The sequence below is a fragment of the Bos javanicus genome, chromosome 19 (assembly GCF_032452875.1).
Source record: "Bos javanicus breed banteng chromosome 19, ARS-OSU_banteng_1.0, whole genome shotgun sequence".
In the NCBI taxonomy this organism is placed as follows: domain Eukaryota; kingdom Metazoa; phylum Chordata; class Mammalia; order Artiodactyla; family Bovidae; genus Bos; species Bos javanicus.
Genome location: NC_083886.1, coordinates 40,855,615 through 40,870,418, shown reverse-complemented (window position 1 = coordinate 40,870,418; position 14,804 = coordinate 40,855,615). Strand labels below are relative to the sequence as shown.

General features: G+C 54.8%; 1 protein-coding gene and 2 non-coding genes across 4 annotated transcripts in view; 1 reads left to right on the top strand and 2 right to left on the bottom strand.

Annotated features, from left to right (window-relative positions):
- LASP1 (LIM and SH3 protein 1) overlaps positions 1 to 10,757 on the bottom strand; it is a 40,500-nt gene extending 29,743 nt beyond the window's left edge. The window contains exons 1-2 of one of the 2 annotated variants that reach the window (XM_061391599.1): positions 10,453 to 10,757; positions 3,529 to 3,623 (exon numbers count right to left, since the gene is read on the bottom strand). In XM_061391599.1, coding sequence (XP_061247583.1) covers positions 3,529 to 3,623; positions 10,453 to 10,521 — 164 coding nt within the window. In that variant the 5' untranslated portion in view covers positions 10,522 to 10,757. Of the gene's footprint in view, positions 1 to 3,528; positions 3,624 to 10,452 lie in introns of those variants that run through there. The other variant, XM_061391600.1, reaches the window with a different exon arrangement.
- Positions 10,758 to 11,394: 637 nt separating this feature from the next.
- Positions 11,395 to 11,466, top strand: TRNAC-GCA (transfer RNA cysteine (anticodon GCA)). The gene has a single exon. It is a non-coding gene; the product is annotated as a tRNA-Cys (tRNA).
- A 1,991-nt stretch (positions 11,467 to 13,457) lies between these two features.
- TRNAC-GCA (transfer RNA cysteine (anticodon GCA)) lies at positions 13,458 to 13,529 on the bottom strand. Its single transcript has one exon. It is a non-coding gene; the product is annotated as a tRNA-Cys (tRNA).
- Positions 13,530 to 14,804: the final 1,275 nt, after the last annotated feature.

The window sequence follows — 14,804 nt, the reverse complement described above, 5'->3', positions numbered from 1 at the left end:
CTCCTCAATTATTTGCCCGGAGATAAGACAAAGGACCAGGTTTGTAATTGTGACCAGATCTGCCCCACTTTCAGAAAAAGTAGTTTACAAAACAAATCATTGAGGGCATAAATTGAGGGCATACATATTCCTCTAACCAATGGAACAGGCTCACCCCACCTACCTAGATGCTTCAAGAAAGAATTATACAAACGCAGGCCTGCTTCCCTCTACCTTGCCATAGCAGTGCTGGTTGCCAATGGCCTGGGAAGTGTGAACACAAACGCGGCCTATTCAGTCCGATTCCCTGGCGCTTCCCCCCACAGCCGGCGGCATGTGTCTGGTTATCCAGAGGCACGTGTGTGAATGCACAGCCTTGGGGGTCCACTACCACCCAGAAGGCCGGCTGTGGGCTCTGGCCTGTGTTCTCTCCCCAGCCTCACCCCAGACAAGTCTGGTGCAAAGAGAAAATACAAGAGGCCTTTCTGCTGCTTTCACTTTCCAGAACTTCAATCTCAGTCTTCAGAACTCACCAGGGAGAAACAGACAGTGTTCTTTCTCTTGCCCACCCTCCTGCAAGATCCTGGCTCAGGGACTAACCAGAGAACGCAGAGGCCCCCTTGCACACCAACTCACATATACCCTCCCTGGGTGGGCTCAACTCCCTGGCAAAGGGCCCGGGCCAGGAGCGTTCACTTGCCCCTCTGGGTCTTGAGCAGGAAGTGCTGAAAAGCCAGGTCTGAGTGTCACACAGCAAGGCCAGGCTGGGAATTGGGGCACAGCTATATCCTAGAAACCCCGAGACTGGGGAACCTGAATGTCACTGGTGGATGGGGTCAGAGGCAGGAAGAAAACAGGAAGGGATGAGAGTGAACACTCAGCACAGTGCCCGACACAGCACAGTTGTTCAATAAAACTGGTCTAGGCTCCAGCATCCTTGAGCGGGAATTCTGAACCATGGGATAACCGAGGCCCAGACAAGTCCAGAGTGCGCCCCAAACAAGCTGGGCCTGCATCTGAGATATCCCAGAATCCCACGTCTGGTTCACTGGCACAGACCAGCCGCTCAGACTCTGGCTTAGGGAGTGTGGCTGCCTCGGGCAAGCTGCTGCCACAGCTCTCATGAAACACAGCTGGGTCACAAATTCCCCAAGTCTTTGGCCCCTCATCCCGGGTCCTTCCCAGGTAACATCCTAGCTGGGTCAAAGGTCAGCTGGGCAGGGAAGAATAAGAGCTGTAAAGGCTGGGGGAACAGAGAGGGGTCAAGCTGCTGCTCTGGCTGGAGGCCAGGAGAGGCAGGTGAATCTCACCTTGGGCAGGTGGGAAGCAGCATCTGGGAGGGGTGTGTCATCTCCCGCCTTCCCTAGAGCTCCCTGATAACCCAAGCCCTACAGGAGGTCCCCACCCCTACTGGCTGCAGCCTCTTAGAAGAAGGTAAAAAAAGTAAGCTGGGACTTTTTGGCACTACGCTGAGAACACACAGAGAAAACAAGGACAAGCCTCTGATTTCTTTCTCCAACTCCCAGAGCTCGCTGAATTCTAGGCTACCAGAGTCTTAGGAAGAGACAGGAAGACGCCTCAGTCCCTGCTGCCCACTGAGTTTTGGGCTCCGCCAGACTCCTGCCTTGAGGAGCAGAGGCTCAGAAGCTGCCCCCAAAAGGAGTCTCGTGCCCAGAAACTAGCCTGAAGTGGGCCAGCAATCAAGGGGTTAACTGCCCCAGCCTCTGGCTTTGCTGCACCCCACCCTACTCCCCAACAGAGGGAGGAAGTGGCAGAGAATCAGGGTTTGTGAGAGCCTTTAAGAATTTGAAGAATGTCCCATTTCCCTTGGGGGGAGGATGGGAGGGGTCGGCAGGGGAAAGAGGACCAGTAGAGCTAATAGAGAAGGGGCAGCGGAAGGAGGAGCCAGGACCTAGCTGTGACCCTCGCTCTAGCCCAGGCAGTCTCCCCAGCGTCCCAGTCCCTCCCAGAAGGGAGGAGGTTCATGGTGCTGCTTGGGCTTGAGATTTTATCGGTTTTCCCAGCACCTGGCACAGGTTGGCATCTAGCAGCTGGCAGGCAGTAAGTGCCTGATGCAGGCTCCAGCCAAGGAGATGAGGCTGTAGTGTGAGCAGGGAGGGGAAGACAGGAAGGGGGAGTTGTTGTTCAGTTGCTAAGTCATGTCCGCTTCCTTGTCCTTCACTATCTCCCGAAAGGGGGAGACAGCCATTCAAAGGGCTTTAAGATCCCAACTCCTTTTAGACAAATCCCAAAGTTCCCCTCCTACGTGAACTTCAGCTGTAGAAAGCCTCCAGGCTGAGAATTTAAAAAGGTAAAAAACAAAAAAAGGACTCGGACTTCCCTGGTGGTCCAGTGGCTAAGACTCTGTGCTCCCAATGCAGGGATCTCGGGGTTCAATCCCTGGTCAGGGAACTAGATCCCACATGTTGCAACCAGATGTGCCACATGTGCCACAACTAAAGATTCTGCTTGCCACAACTAAGACCCAGCATAGCCAGATACATAAGTATAGAAACAGTTCTTTTATAAAGGGACTCAAGTCAGAGCCTAAATTTTTTTGAATGCTGACCTTGCAGCCTACTTAAGTGACTTGACTTTCCAAAGCCCCCTACAGAGCAGCAAGGTTATGAAGTCCTACATGAGCCTGGACCTGCACGTGATCAACTCAAAGGCACTGCATTCTCTGAAACTGCATGGGATGGGACAGGATATCTCCCTGGGATGGGAGACCCCACCTCGACCCACCTCCCCACAGCAGGCCAGAGCAAACTCCACTGGAAAAGACACGAAGTTCTCTGCCTCCCTCAGCAGGCAGGGAAGAGCTCTGCCTAGGGTCAGGCCACGCCCTTCATGCTGCTCCCCAGTCTCAAGAAATGACAGTCAGGGGGGCCCCTGGGCCCAGGGCCTAGATTCTCTGGTAGGGACAGGGCAGGGGAGAGGTGACAAGTCAGCTGCCGTCATGGAGAGAAATGTGGAAGGCGATGCGGAGAACACGGCCAGAAACAGGACTTTTTCTTGAAAGACCACGTGGATCCCTCTCTTGCAGCAGGGTGCAGTGGAGAGAATAAGCTTGCTTATACGGGGACTGAACCAGCGTCTCGCTAGTCATTCATCTTGGGAAAGCCCCTTCCCTTCCTCAAACCTCAGTTTCCTGCTCTGTAAACTGGGCATATTAACAGTCCTGACTATCATCCAGCCGTGGTGAGGAGGACTCAACATGGTTAAAACGTGCGGAGCAGAGTGTGGAAGTGTTGGGCCCTGGCACCTTGTGGGTGTTAGAACAGAAGGAAGCTCTGAAAGTGAAAGTGGAGTCGCTCAGTTGTGTCCGACTCTCTGCAACCCCATGGACTGCAGCCTGTCAGGCTCCTCCATCCATGGGATTTTCCAGGCAAGACTACTGGAGTGGGCCGCCATTTCCTTCTCCAGGGGATCTTCCTGACCCAGGGATAGAACCCACGTGTCCTGCATTGCAGACAGGCGCTTTACCATCTGAGCCACCAGGGAAGCCCTAAATGCCCGCCCAACAGCCCCTGCCCGAGGCGGACTCACGCGTTGCAGTAGGGCTTCTTCTCGTAGCCCTTGTAGTTCTTCATGTTGAGGGTCATCTTGCAGGTCTCGCAGTGGAAGCATGCTTTATGCCAGAACTGGGGGCAGAGGCAGAGGGAGGACACTGTCAGATAAGCAGGATTTAGGAAGGGGGCTCGGGCCCCAGGAAGGAGCACTCCATCCCTGGGACTAGAACAGACACCCCCCTGCAGAAGTGAGCCAAGGACATCTCAGGTCACAGGCTCTAACAGCTGATGACACCTTCCCCTGTCCCACGGGTGCTGTCAGCAGGAGAAGAAGGGCAGACCCCAGAGTGAGTGGGGAAACCCCCCCCCACCGCCCACACCCCTGAAGATTGGCTCCACCTCCCCCAGACCACTCCGGCAGCCTGCCTGCCTGAGCAGGAGAAGCCTCATTTCTTATGCAAAGCCGCACCAGGCGTTGCTAAGAAGCCGCTGCTGCTGAACATTGAGGGGCAGCGCCTCAGCCTAGGCAAGGCCGAGGGGGACAGGAGGGCCCAGCCTCCATGTACCCAGGCCTTCCCACACCACAGCAGACACGCTTGGGCCTGGGTAAGGCCCAGCTCCAATGTCTCCTCGTCCTGAGGGACCCATGCCCAGAGTGTGGGTGAGTGCCCCCAGGCTCTAGCCAGCACACCCACACCACTTCCCTCCCCCAACCGTCTCCCACCCCCCAGCTGGTCTCCCTCGGAAGCAATAGAGCTTTGCTTGGAGGTGGATCCCCCACCTGCACAGTGGGCATCACAGCCCCACCCTGGCTAGCTGGGTGACCTCGGTCAGGACCCACACCTCTGAGCCACTTCTGTGTCTGCAGAATGGAAACCTTAATACCCATCTCTCTTGGGACTGTTGAGGTTTAAATGAAAAATCACCTATAAAACCCTCAGCACAGCACCTGGCACCTCTAAGTACTCAGATGTCAGGTGCTGGGTGCGGCAGGGGTGACCCTCAGCTGAGGGGGCTGGGCAGAAGGTGTGTGAGTGCTAGGGTGCAGGCGGGACTCTACTGTGCCCAACCACAGCTAGAAGACCTGTGAGTGAGACTGAGTGACCAGGAACCCCCCAGCAAAGGCCAGGGACCCAGAACAGAGCGAGGATCAATCCAGGGCCGCCAAGGGACGGTCAAAGACCATGAGGGCAGGGGAACTGATGTAACAGAGGTGACCCCATCCCGAGAAACGCTGAAGCTTGAGAAAACCCAGGCACATGAGAGACTTGCCCCTGGCACCTGGCAGCCCAGGACGAGGCCCCGGGGTTAGCACCTACCCGGAGCCCAGCTTCCAGGGCCCCAGAATCCGGGCTGTCGGGGTGACCCAGCTGGCCTTTCTGTGCCCCCTTTCCCAGCAGCCAAGGGACATCCTCCTGATTCCTCAGAGAAAGAGGCCAGAAGCCAGGGAAGGGCACAGGGAGACTTTCGAGGTACCCAGCAAATGCCTGGTTTTTGGCCACCTATCAAGAAATTCCCCTGAGGCAGTGCTTTTCAAATGTATTTCCCAGCCAAGAGGTGCTTCTGGGCCACTTGGGAGAAAGGGACAGAAAAAAGGGTTAAGAGCTTGGGATACCACCTCCCTCACCCTGGCCTGTGTTGAGCAGAGCCCACAGGGTAATTGTGTGTTGGGGGGTCGGGGGGTAATCACCTTCTAATAGGGTACTTTTCCTATCAAGGAGACCCAAAGGCCTCTTCAGGAGTGGAATAGTGACCAAAGAAACAGGAGAACCGCTCTTTGGGAAGAAGGCCAGGGGAAGTCTGGAAGCAAAGAGGAGGCCGGTGAAGCTGGGCTCCCAACCCAACCTGGGCCAATCCCACAGCCCAGTCCGATGCCTCTCAATGCGAAACCCCAGTGCAGACAGCCCACTGGAATCCTAGAACAGAGTGGTCCCTGCCCCCCACCAGCCCCCAAAGTGAAAGCCCCTCTCCCTCCCGCAATGCCTGGGAGGCGCTGGCAGACTGCCCCAGCTCTATCACCACCCAGTCTGCTGGCCTCTGCCTGCTTAGCCGCACATGCCCCTGCCTGGGCCCCCGCCTCCCCCCACCCCCGCAGGGGCCTGCCAGGAAAAACATTCTCTGGAATCCAGACCATGACCCACTTTCACACACACATAGGCAGGAATCCGCACTGTCCTGGGCCTGGGGACCTCCAAAGGTGCCCCCCGATTGACCTGGGGGAGACAAAGGGAGGGACACAGACACGTCCACCCTAGCTCACAGCCAGGTACCCACCCTGGAGCCAACCCCCTTGGGGCTGAGTATACTGACCAGGCTGGGGTACAAGGCCAGCAGCCAATCCAGGGGTTCTACAAGACACCCCCTGCCGCCAGCTACCACTGGACGGAAGGGGAGCCCCATACAAGGGAACAGTGCCCATTTCTATCTATAGCTCTTCCCCACCTCACCTCCAGACACCCCTTGCTCTCAGCTAGACACGTTAGAGGCTAGGGAGTGGTTATCTGTTCTCTTACAGGAGGTCCAGGAACAAAATAATGAAAAGGAGGGGACTGAATGTCTTCAGGGTAACTACGGAACTCCGTCCGTGCACCTGTAAAGTGGAACTAAAACCCTGGTCCCAGGGAAGTGCTGGGAGGAGGTGACACAGCCTCACTTCCCTCCCCTCTCTGGAGGAGGGCACCAAGAAAGGTTCAAGAAAATCAGCAGCTTCCACCACTGTGTCCTTTTGGAGACAGGAGCGTGAGGGGAATGAGGGGCAGAAAATGGCAAGTCATTCAATAGCCCCTGTGGGCCAGGCAGACCCAAGGAGACCCCAAATGAAAAGACACCCATCCCTGTCTCAGTCAGGTCTGGTAACGGACACAGTCAGAGAAACATGTCAGTAACACCCCACAGTGACCCTCTGTCTGCCTCTTTTCCCTGCCCCAGGAGCCCTGCCGCAGAGCAGGAGTCCCCTCTTCCTTACAGGCCACAGGTAAGGTTTCAGAGCAGCATTCCTGGGACTCAAGGAGCAGTTACCTCTAAACATGCAACTTGAATCCTCCCCACTGTCCTGGAAGTCCACGGCTTCCCTGTTCACCAAAACCTAGTTCTCTGGGTACCCGTTAGGAGCCTCTTGGCCCATGTCCCAGGCTCCAGCATCAGCCTCCACTGTCCCTGGCCTGGAGCTCCAAAGCTGCAACCCACTCCACAGAAAGGCAAACTGAGGCTGCTGGGGGCAGAAGCAAGATCCCCTGCACTTGGGTGAGGTTGGGGTCAGCCCTCTCTCTCTAGAGTCACCGTAGATGTGGGGGGAGAAGCTGCTCACAGCTCTGGGGGTGGGGGGTGTGGTGAACTTCAGGTCGCTGTGCCTGCTGCCTGGGATCTTGCCCACTCCACCCTCTCCACCCGCGTGCCCTATGACTCAGGGCTAGAGTATGAGACCTCTCCCTCCCTTCCCGTCACCCAGGGTTACAGTTTCTCACTCCTCCAGGGGCAACGGTAGCCCCACCCTGGCCTGCCCTGGCCCGGTCACCAGCCTAGCTCAGCTGGCCACCTGGAGGCTGGCTTAAAGGCAGAGACCATGGCTGCACCTCCCCAGATTCCCAGGGAGTATTAGTCCTGGTTCAAGAGCTCAGGCCTCGAGCATTCCACAGGCCAGGGTCAGGAAGGGGAGGGCCCACTACAAACATTAGGGAGATAGTGTAAATTAAAGTACTTTTTTGCAAACACAACAGGCAGAAGAGCTGAGCACCAAGAACTTTAGAGCTGAATTCCAACTCGGGCTGTGGGGAGTGAACCGCATGACCTGTCTGGGCCTCTGCTTACGGGCGCCATAATTTACAGGAGCCATCGCATCTGCTCTGTGAGGCTCGCGGGAAGACTGAGCCTGGCACATTCCAAGGAGTCTATGCAGGGACGGTCATGGGATGACTGTGGGGTGCTCTTAGCTAGGAAACGAGGCACCAAGGCTACAGGCCTTTTCCCCTCTTCTGTGTCCAGTCCGGTTTCCTTCTACCTTGCTGCCACCTGGGGGGTGAGGGGGAGAGTACTTAAGACAACCAGAGGCAGAGAGCCCTCCCAAAGGGGGAGTCCAGGGGACTCGGCCCACCAATCCTCTACCCTCCTCAATGCCTCCATCTGTATTCAGGAGCTAGGCAAAAGCAAGCCAGGCCAGGGGGACACAGAGAGTCCCCATGTTAATGCCTCCCAGTGTGATCTAGGACCAAACTCCAAGTCTGTCAAAAGGTAGAGGACACTGTGAGACACAGCCTCTCTCCCTCCGCAGAGGCCCTGCAGCAGCCGAGAGGGCCCCGCACCAAGTAGGTGCTTAATATTCATTGAATGAATGAGCAAGCAACATCACCCTGTTTCTTCCCCAACTCTAATCCCATAAGTTGGGGAAACAAATCTCGACCTCAAACACCGTGGCCAGCCATACACATTTATTCAGCACGAGGACACGCTGGGTAATGCAGGTTGATGGTAGGGTGGCCATCAGAGGTGATGTGGCCTTTACTCACCTAAGCCTTTGGGAGATAGGCTCAGGGAGGAGGAAAGGCTAACACCAAGGACGTAGCTTGTGCTCTGGGTCATGTCGGGTCCTAGGGAAATTGCAGTGAAACAGGTGAGTCTAATTTGACTCTCTCCTGTTGTAAATGGGTTGTCTTGGGAAGCTGGTTAGCAACTGTGTCTATGGGACTGAACGTCCCTCCTCAGGCGTCAGGTCCCCATTCCAAGTGCCTGCCCTTACTGCCCTGGAGGGCGTTGGGAGGAACCAGTCTAATACCTGGATATTCCAGGCCTCCTGCTCAGTGCAGGGGTGACATCTCCCCAGGGAAACCTCCTGTAGGGAGAGATCTAAGAAGAGGAACCGCCATGTCTCACTTCCCAGGGCACCCTCCACCTGAATGTCCTCTTCTAGAAAGGGGAAGAAAACAGCTGGGGAGGGCGCCTTAAAGGGGCTGCACCCTCCCTCAGACACCAAAGGTTTTTACAGGGAAAGCCAGGTATGGGGCTGGACAGAGTTCCCCAGAAAAGGAGAGGGGGCACAGCCTATACCACATCCCCTTCCGGGCGCTGTAACAGGCACTTGAGTGCACTTCTCCACCTTTGAGGAAATGACATCATCATACCCATCTGACAGACTGTGAACACTGAGGCCTAGAGCCATTCACAGAGCTGGTGGTGAGCAGACCTGGAACTAGGACCAAGTGTTCCAACGCCCAGGCTAGCAGTCATTCCAGCAGATACTGCTTCTGCCTTATGTGGGTGGAAAGTGGCCATTGCCTCTTCCCAATTCATGACTGTGCAGAAGGGGAGCACAAGGAACTCAAGACGCAGAGGCCAAAATCCCTCCCACCAGGGAAGAGCAGAAACACCAGTGTGCAAGGCCAGAGAGCTCTCAGCTCCTGCCCCCAGGCTCAAGTCCTGCCCTCCCGCATGGTCTTTGGGAAGGTCAGCACCCACATTCATTGCACCATAACATGGCCTTTCTCTCCTCCTGCCCAGCCAGGCCCAGGAGAGAAGACCGAAACAGCAGCGGCCCCGCATGACCCCTTCCTCCAAGAGCAGTATCAAAATGATCTCAGAACCGTGGAACCCCACCCCCTCACCCTGACTCAGAGGCCAAAGGTTACTGAGGAAGCGCCAACCCTAAGGAGGGGAAAGACAAAAGAATCCAAGGGACGACCCTTTCCCCCCTCACAAAAAATACCTGACTCCAGGTGGGCCCTGCACCCTCTTCCATCCCATGCCCCCCAATCCCTGGCCAGACCAGATGGGAAGGAGGGAATCTGTGGGCAAGGGGCCAGCTTTAGGAAGTGAATGAAAGGTATGATGAAGAAGTGGACAAAATCCTAGAGGCCTCTCCTCCAGACCGAGGAGGGGATGAGAGGGAAGGTGGATTGCCTTAGCATCTTAGTGAGATTAAAAGAGGTCCGGATCCTACCCCAAACTGCAGGAAATACCCAGTTCCACTCTCCGCCCCCCTTCAAAAAGTATAATGGCAACCAGATGAACGAGTCTAGCATGATGGGGGGGGGGGGACGCCTAAGGGCCCCCAGGGGACAGTGAATTTCCAGAAGGCCACGTTCCCTTCCCCCCAACACCTCCCCCCTTTTCTTGGCTCCCCCTGAACTCAGCCAACCCCACCCTCCATTGGGGAAACCTGCTCTGAAAAGTTAGCTCTTTGTTCTACAGGGTGGACTCAGCCTCTGAACACAATTTCAGATCTCAGTGAAGCAACCCCCACCCACCCTACTCCAGCAAGCGACCCCGCCCGGGTCCCGCTGGGCGGACCAACGCTGGGAGTTGGCTTCTAATTTGAGGTGGGGGCTGGGAAGCTATGGAGGACGCCGGCTAGCCCATTAACCGCTGAACCACCAAGAGGGCTGCAGGTCGTCCAAAAAACGGGCTCTCGCAATGGGGCTCGGGTCCTTATCCGAAGGCCAGTTCCCCAGACGCAACACTTGCCCGCTGACGGCCCCCACCCTCCAGTCTCCAGGCCAGGAAGCCGGGCCAGTAGCCGCCGAAGAGAACCGCTTAGCAGGGGCCCCCAACCTCTGCCCCGCCCCCCCGCCGCCCCCTCCCCCAGCGCCCAGCGCTTCCGCCTACTTGGCGCTCGGCGAGGCGGGGAGAGGGAGCGGCCGTCTGCTCTCACTCTCCGGGCCCTAGGGGGCGGGACTGCACCCCTAACCTTCCCTCACTCCCCCCACCCCCACTCCGGAGCCCGGCTTCTCCATCCCGGGGCGCCGAGCCCACTCCTCTCCAGTAGTGGCTGCCCGCCACGCGTGGACTCCTTTCCTCGCCCCGGGTCTCCTGGTTTCCAGACTGGGGTCCGTCCCTCACACCCCATGACACCACCCACCTTCCCTCCTCCCGCGATCGCGGTAACGGGGGCGGCAGAGACCCAGCCCCGCTCTCCTCCTCCGATCTGGAGCTCGGGGATTGCAAAGACGCGTCTCCCAATCCCGAGTCTCACCTTATCCAGACAGTTCACCTTCTCCGTGGGATACACGATCTTGCAGCACCGAGCGCAGTTAGGATTCATGGCTCCGGGAAAGGCTGGGGCGAGGACGCCCGAGCTCGCGCGCGTTCTCTTTCCCCGGAACGAGCTGGCGGGAGACGGCCGCGGCCTCAACTGCACAGGCGACAGCGACGGCGGCTTGAGCTAGGGAACTGGCCTCCGCCCCCGCCCTCCTTCCCCTAATAAACACAGCGGGGAGGAGGGGCTGTACCGGGGCGGGGACGCGCCGCGGGCGCGGGCAGGGGCACGCGCGGCAAGGCGCGCTCTCCCGGCGACGTGGGACTGCGCGGGGGCGGGTTCCAGGGAGGACTGCGCGCCCAGCGGTACGCGCCTAGGTGAGCTCGCAGGCAGAAAGGGCCCTGGAATGCGCCCGGAGGCCAGGCGCGGACTTGCGACCTTGCCCAGGGCCCTTCCGCCGCTGGAGGCGGGGCGGGGGCGATCCGGTGGCACATCTGGGCACCTGGACTGCAGGGCGGGCGAACCGCTCGCAACTGTCCAGGGTGGGGTTCGAACCCACTCGAACACCCAACCAGATTCGCCAGATTTGGGGACTTCCTTTGTACCCGTTGGTACCTGGCGAGAAATCCGCGGATCAACGGGAACCCCCCTGCCCCGCCCCTAGAATGTTAGCCAAGCCCTGCAACATCCTCTCCCACAATTTGTAGGGCGGAACCCGTCCCTCCCTCCAGGACTCAGTTCCTCGCAGACCGGGTTAGTTCTTCCGTCCCCGCGCCTCTGCCGTGCAGCTTTTCTGTAGTTCCCCGAATCCAGCGAGCTTCTGCTTTGCGTTTGATCCCATTTTCTCTTGCGTTTCTTTCTCCTTACCCTTACTGTTCACCTTTGGTGTAGCAGTGTCTTAACACCCAAAAGAGCCGCATCCAAGCCAAGGCGCGGCGTGGGGGTATAGCTCAGTGGTAGAGCATTTGACTGCAGATCAAGAGGTCCCTGGTTCAAATCCGGGTGCCCCCTCGGCGATTTTCCCCCTAATTTTTGTCTAGTATAATTCTTTCCTTCTTGATTCATATTTTAACCTCGGGTCCTAGGTTAGAGAAATAGAGAAAAGCTATTTAAAAATTCCTTCCTCATTCTCCAACCTTAACGGAAGGCTTTCGGTTTTCGTACTCAGCAGCAGGAGGGGGTGGGTACAGTCACAAATCACGTACAAAAACTTCAGGTCCCCACGACCCATGCCGGAGGTACTGGGATTTCTGTGGTCACCGGCGGCAGCCTCAGTCGTGTAAGGCGGTTCCAGGCGCTGGTTCAGGAGGCAAGACTCCCCCAACTTGGTGTTTCATTTTGGGTAGGGGTGGGTCTGGGGAAGAAAACCCACAGACACAGGTTTTCTCCAACTTCAACTTTCTTTATTACCGGTGACAAGCGCATGCCCTAAGCACCTCTCCTTATTGCTCATAACACCAGCACAGTGAAAGCAGTTTGAGAATGTGGAAATGGTCAATGCCGACCCAAAATCTCATTTTAATTTACAAAAATAAAGTTACCTCCTGATATAAACTGATATAAACTAATGTAGTGGTTCTCAAACTTGAGTGTGTGTCAGAATTAAATAGGGAGCTCCTTAAAACACTACCCCTCCAACTACAGTTTCTGATACTCTTGGCCTGGAGTGGGACCCCAAGAATTTGCATTCTTAACAAATTCCCAGGGAGTGTTGATGCTGCTGGATCACACTTTGAGAACCACTGAGCAAATAATACAACGCCATTAAGTCTTATAACCTACAGATGGGGACAGATAACTGTCCACTGCGTGACTGGCCGTTATCACTGTTGGGTCCAAGGAAAAAGATCAGGGAGCAAGAGCGACCCTCTCGACTAGGTTTTGCCCAAAAAAAGGAAAAAGAAAGGATAGTGGGAGAGGCATGCTTCTTGAGTCAGGGGGAATTTGTGGTATTTTAAACTTGGAATTTGGTTGTGTCATCCCGCAGGGCCCCAGGGGAATACTACTCAAATATTTTTTCCCCCACGGCTCCCGTTACTGTCTGGAGAAGAAAGTGGCAATCCACTCCAGTGTTCGTGCCTGGGAAATCCCATAGACTGAGGAGCAGTCCTTGGGGTGGCAAACAGTGGGACACCACTGAGTGACTGAGCATGCATTACTGTGAGACAAGTCGTGAAGCTGGACATGGTGATTAAGCAGAGCTGCTGTGCTGGTCAGAAGGTGATGGCACCCCACTCCAGTACTCTCGCCTGGAAAATCCCATGGATAGAGGAGCCTGGTAGGCTGCAGTCCATGGGGTCCTGAAGAGTCAGACACAACTGAGCGACTTCACTTTCACTTTTCACTTTCATGCATTGGAGAAGGCAATGGCAACCCACTCCAGTGTTCTTGCCTGGAGAATCCCAGGGACGGTGGAGCCTGGTGGGCTGCCGTCTATGGGGTCACACAGAGTCGGACACGATTAAAGTGACTTAGCAGCAGCAGCAGCTGTGCCCGTCAAAGCTCAGAGGTGAGAAATAGCTAATTTTTCACCCGGTTCCTGGACACCAGGCCTCAAACTCCACCTGTAGGTTTATCAGGCCAAAACCCTGCCTTTGAGCTAATATAAAGAAGACAAAAGCCGTCCACTTTTCATCTTAAATCTGTGCTGTGACTTCGCCACTATTATGAACTAGGCAAAATAATATTGCCCTGCCCAGGCATTCCATTTCTTCCCCTCCAAAGAAACTATGATTAACATTAAACCAGTAAGTCTTGAAGGATCTCAAACTGGAAAGGTCTCAGCCTTCTTTCTACCTACTGAGAGTACAGGTGAATGGGCTTCTTGGCCCTGAGTCAGAGTGCTCACCGGAAAAGTGGTGGTCATTCCTGTGACTTTTAGGCGTCTCTCTCTACTTCTCAACGTTAAGAGTATTTTCTGAGAATCTCCAGAAAGCTTTGGATTCAGAACACACCTTTGATTTTGTGTTAACTTGTGACTGTGAAAAATGGAAAAGCAGGGAAGGGGGCACCCGGATTTGAACCGGGGACCTCTTGATCTGCAGTCAAATGCTCTACCACTGAGCTATACCCCCTCTACTGGCAGTATTCTGGCAAATGCTTTTTACATCCATTCCAGACTTTTTTTTTTTTTCTGAAAATTCTTTTTCCACAATCAGTTCCTTCTTGCTACAAGATATTGAATAGTAATAACAAGGAACAACATTAAAAGACGTAGTAAAAACATGGAATTTTGAAAATATGTGAACTTTTGTCTTTTCTAAGTTCAATTCTTTATCCACGATCCCAAATCATCTCTTCACCCTAAGAAGTCAGAGAAGAGCTTCTTGCAAAACTGAGTAAGGCATCCTTTCTCCTGGTCTCTCTAAAAAGAATGCAAGCACCGGCTGAACAGAAATGTCCACTGAGAGACTTTCCCTGGCTGTGTTCTCTAGTGGTCCCTCTCTATTTTTAGAAAACAACTACTTTGTGCCCCATGGTAGGTGCAGAGCATGCTTTCAATAGAGAGGTACAAAGGTTCTCATTCTCACTGACTTGAAAATCAAATGGAGACAGAATAGAAACAAGAGCACAAATGAATAAACGCATAAGGAAAAGGACTAAAATAAAAGACAAGATATGTGTTAGGGAGGTACGAGCGGGTATTTCAAGACGCATAGTCAGGGAAAAGTTTTCTTCACAGGTGATTTTGGAGTTAAGACGTGGATGACATGAAAGAGACAGCCATTTGCCCATCTGTTGGGAGTGAGCATTCCAGTTAAAGGGATTGGCTGCTGCATTGGTCCTAGGGAGAAAGTATAATTCTAAAAGATGCATGCACCCCTATGTTCATAGCAGCACTATTCACAATAGCCAAGACATGGGAACAACCTAAATGTCCATAGACTGGATAAAGAAGATGTGGTACATATATACAATGGAATACTGCTGCTGCTGCTGCTGCTAAGTTGCTTCAGTCGTGTCCGACTCTGTGCAACCCCATAGACGGCAGCCCACCAGGCTCCCCCGTCTCTGGGATTCTCCAGGCAAGAACACTGGAGTGGGTTGCCATTGCCTTCTCCAATGCAGGAAAGTGAAAAGTGAAAGTGAAGTCGCTCAGTCGCGTCCGACTCTTAGCGACCCCACGGACTGCGGCCCACCAGGCTCCTCCATCCATGGGATTTTCCAGACAAGAGTACTGGAGTGGGGTGCCATTGCCTTCTCCAACAATGGAATACTAAGCAGTCATAAAAAAAGATTGAAATAATGCCATTTGCAACACTGTGGCTGGACCTAGAGATTATCATACTAAGAAAGGTCAGAAAGAGAAAGACAAATACCATATAATATTACTTGTTTGTGGAATCTAA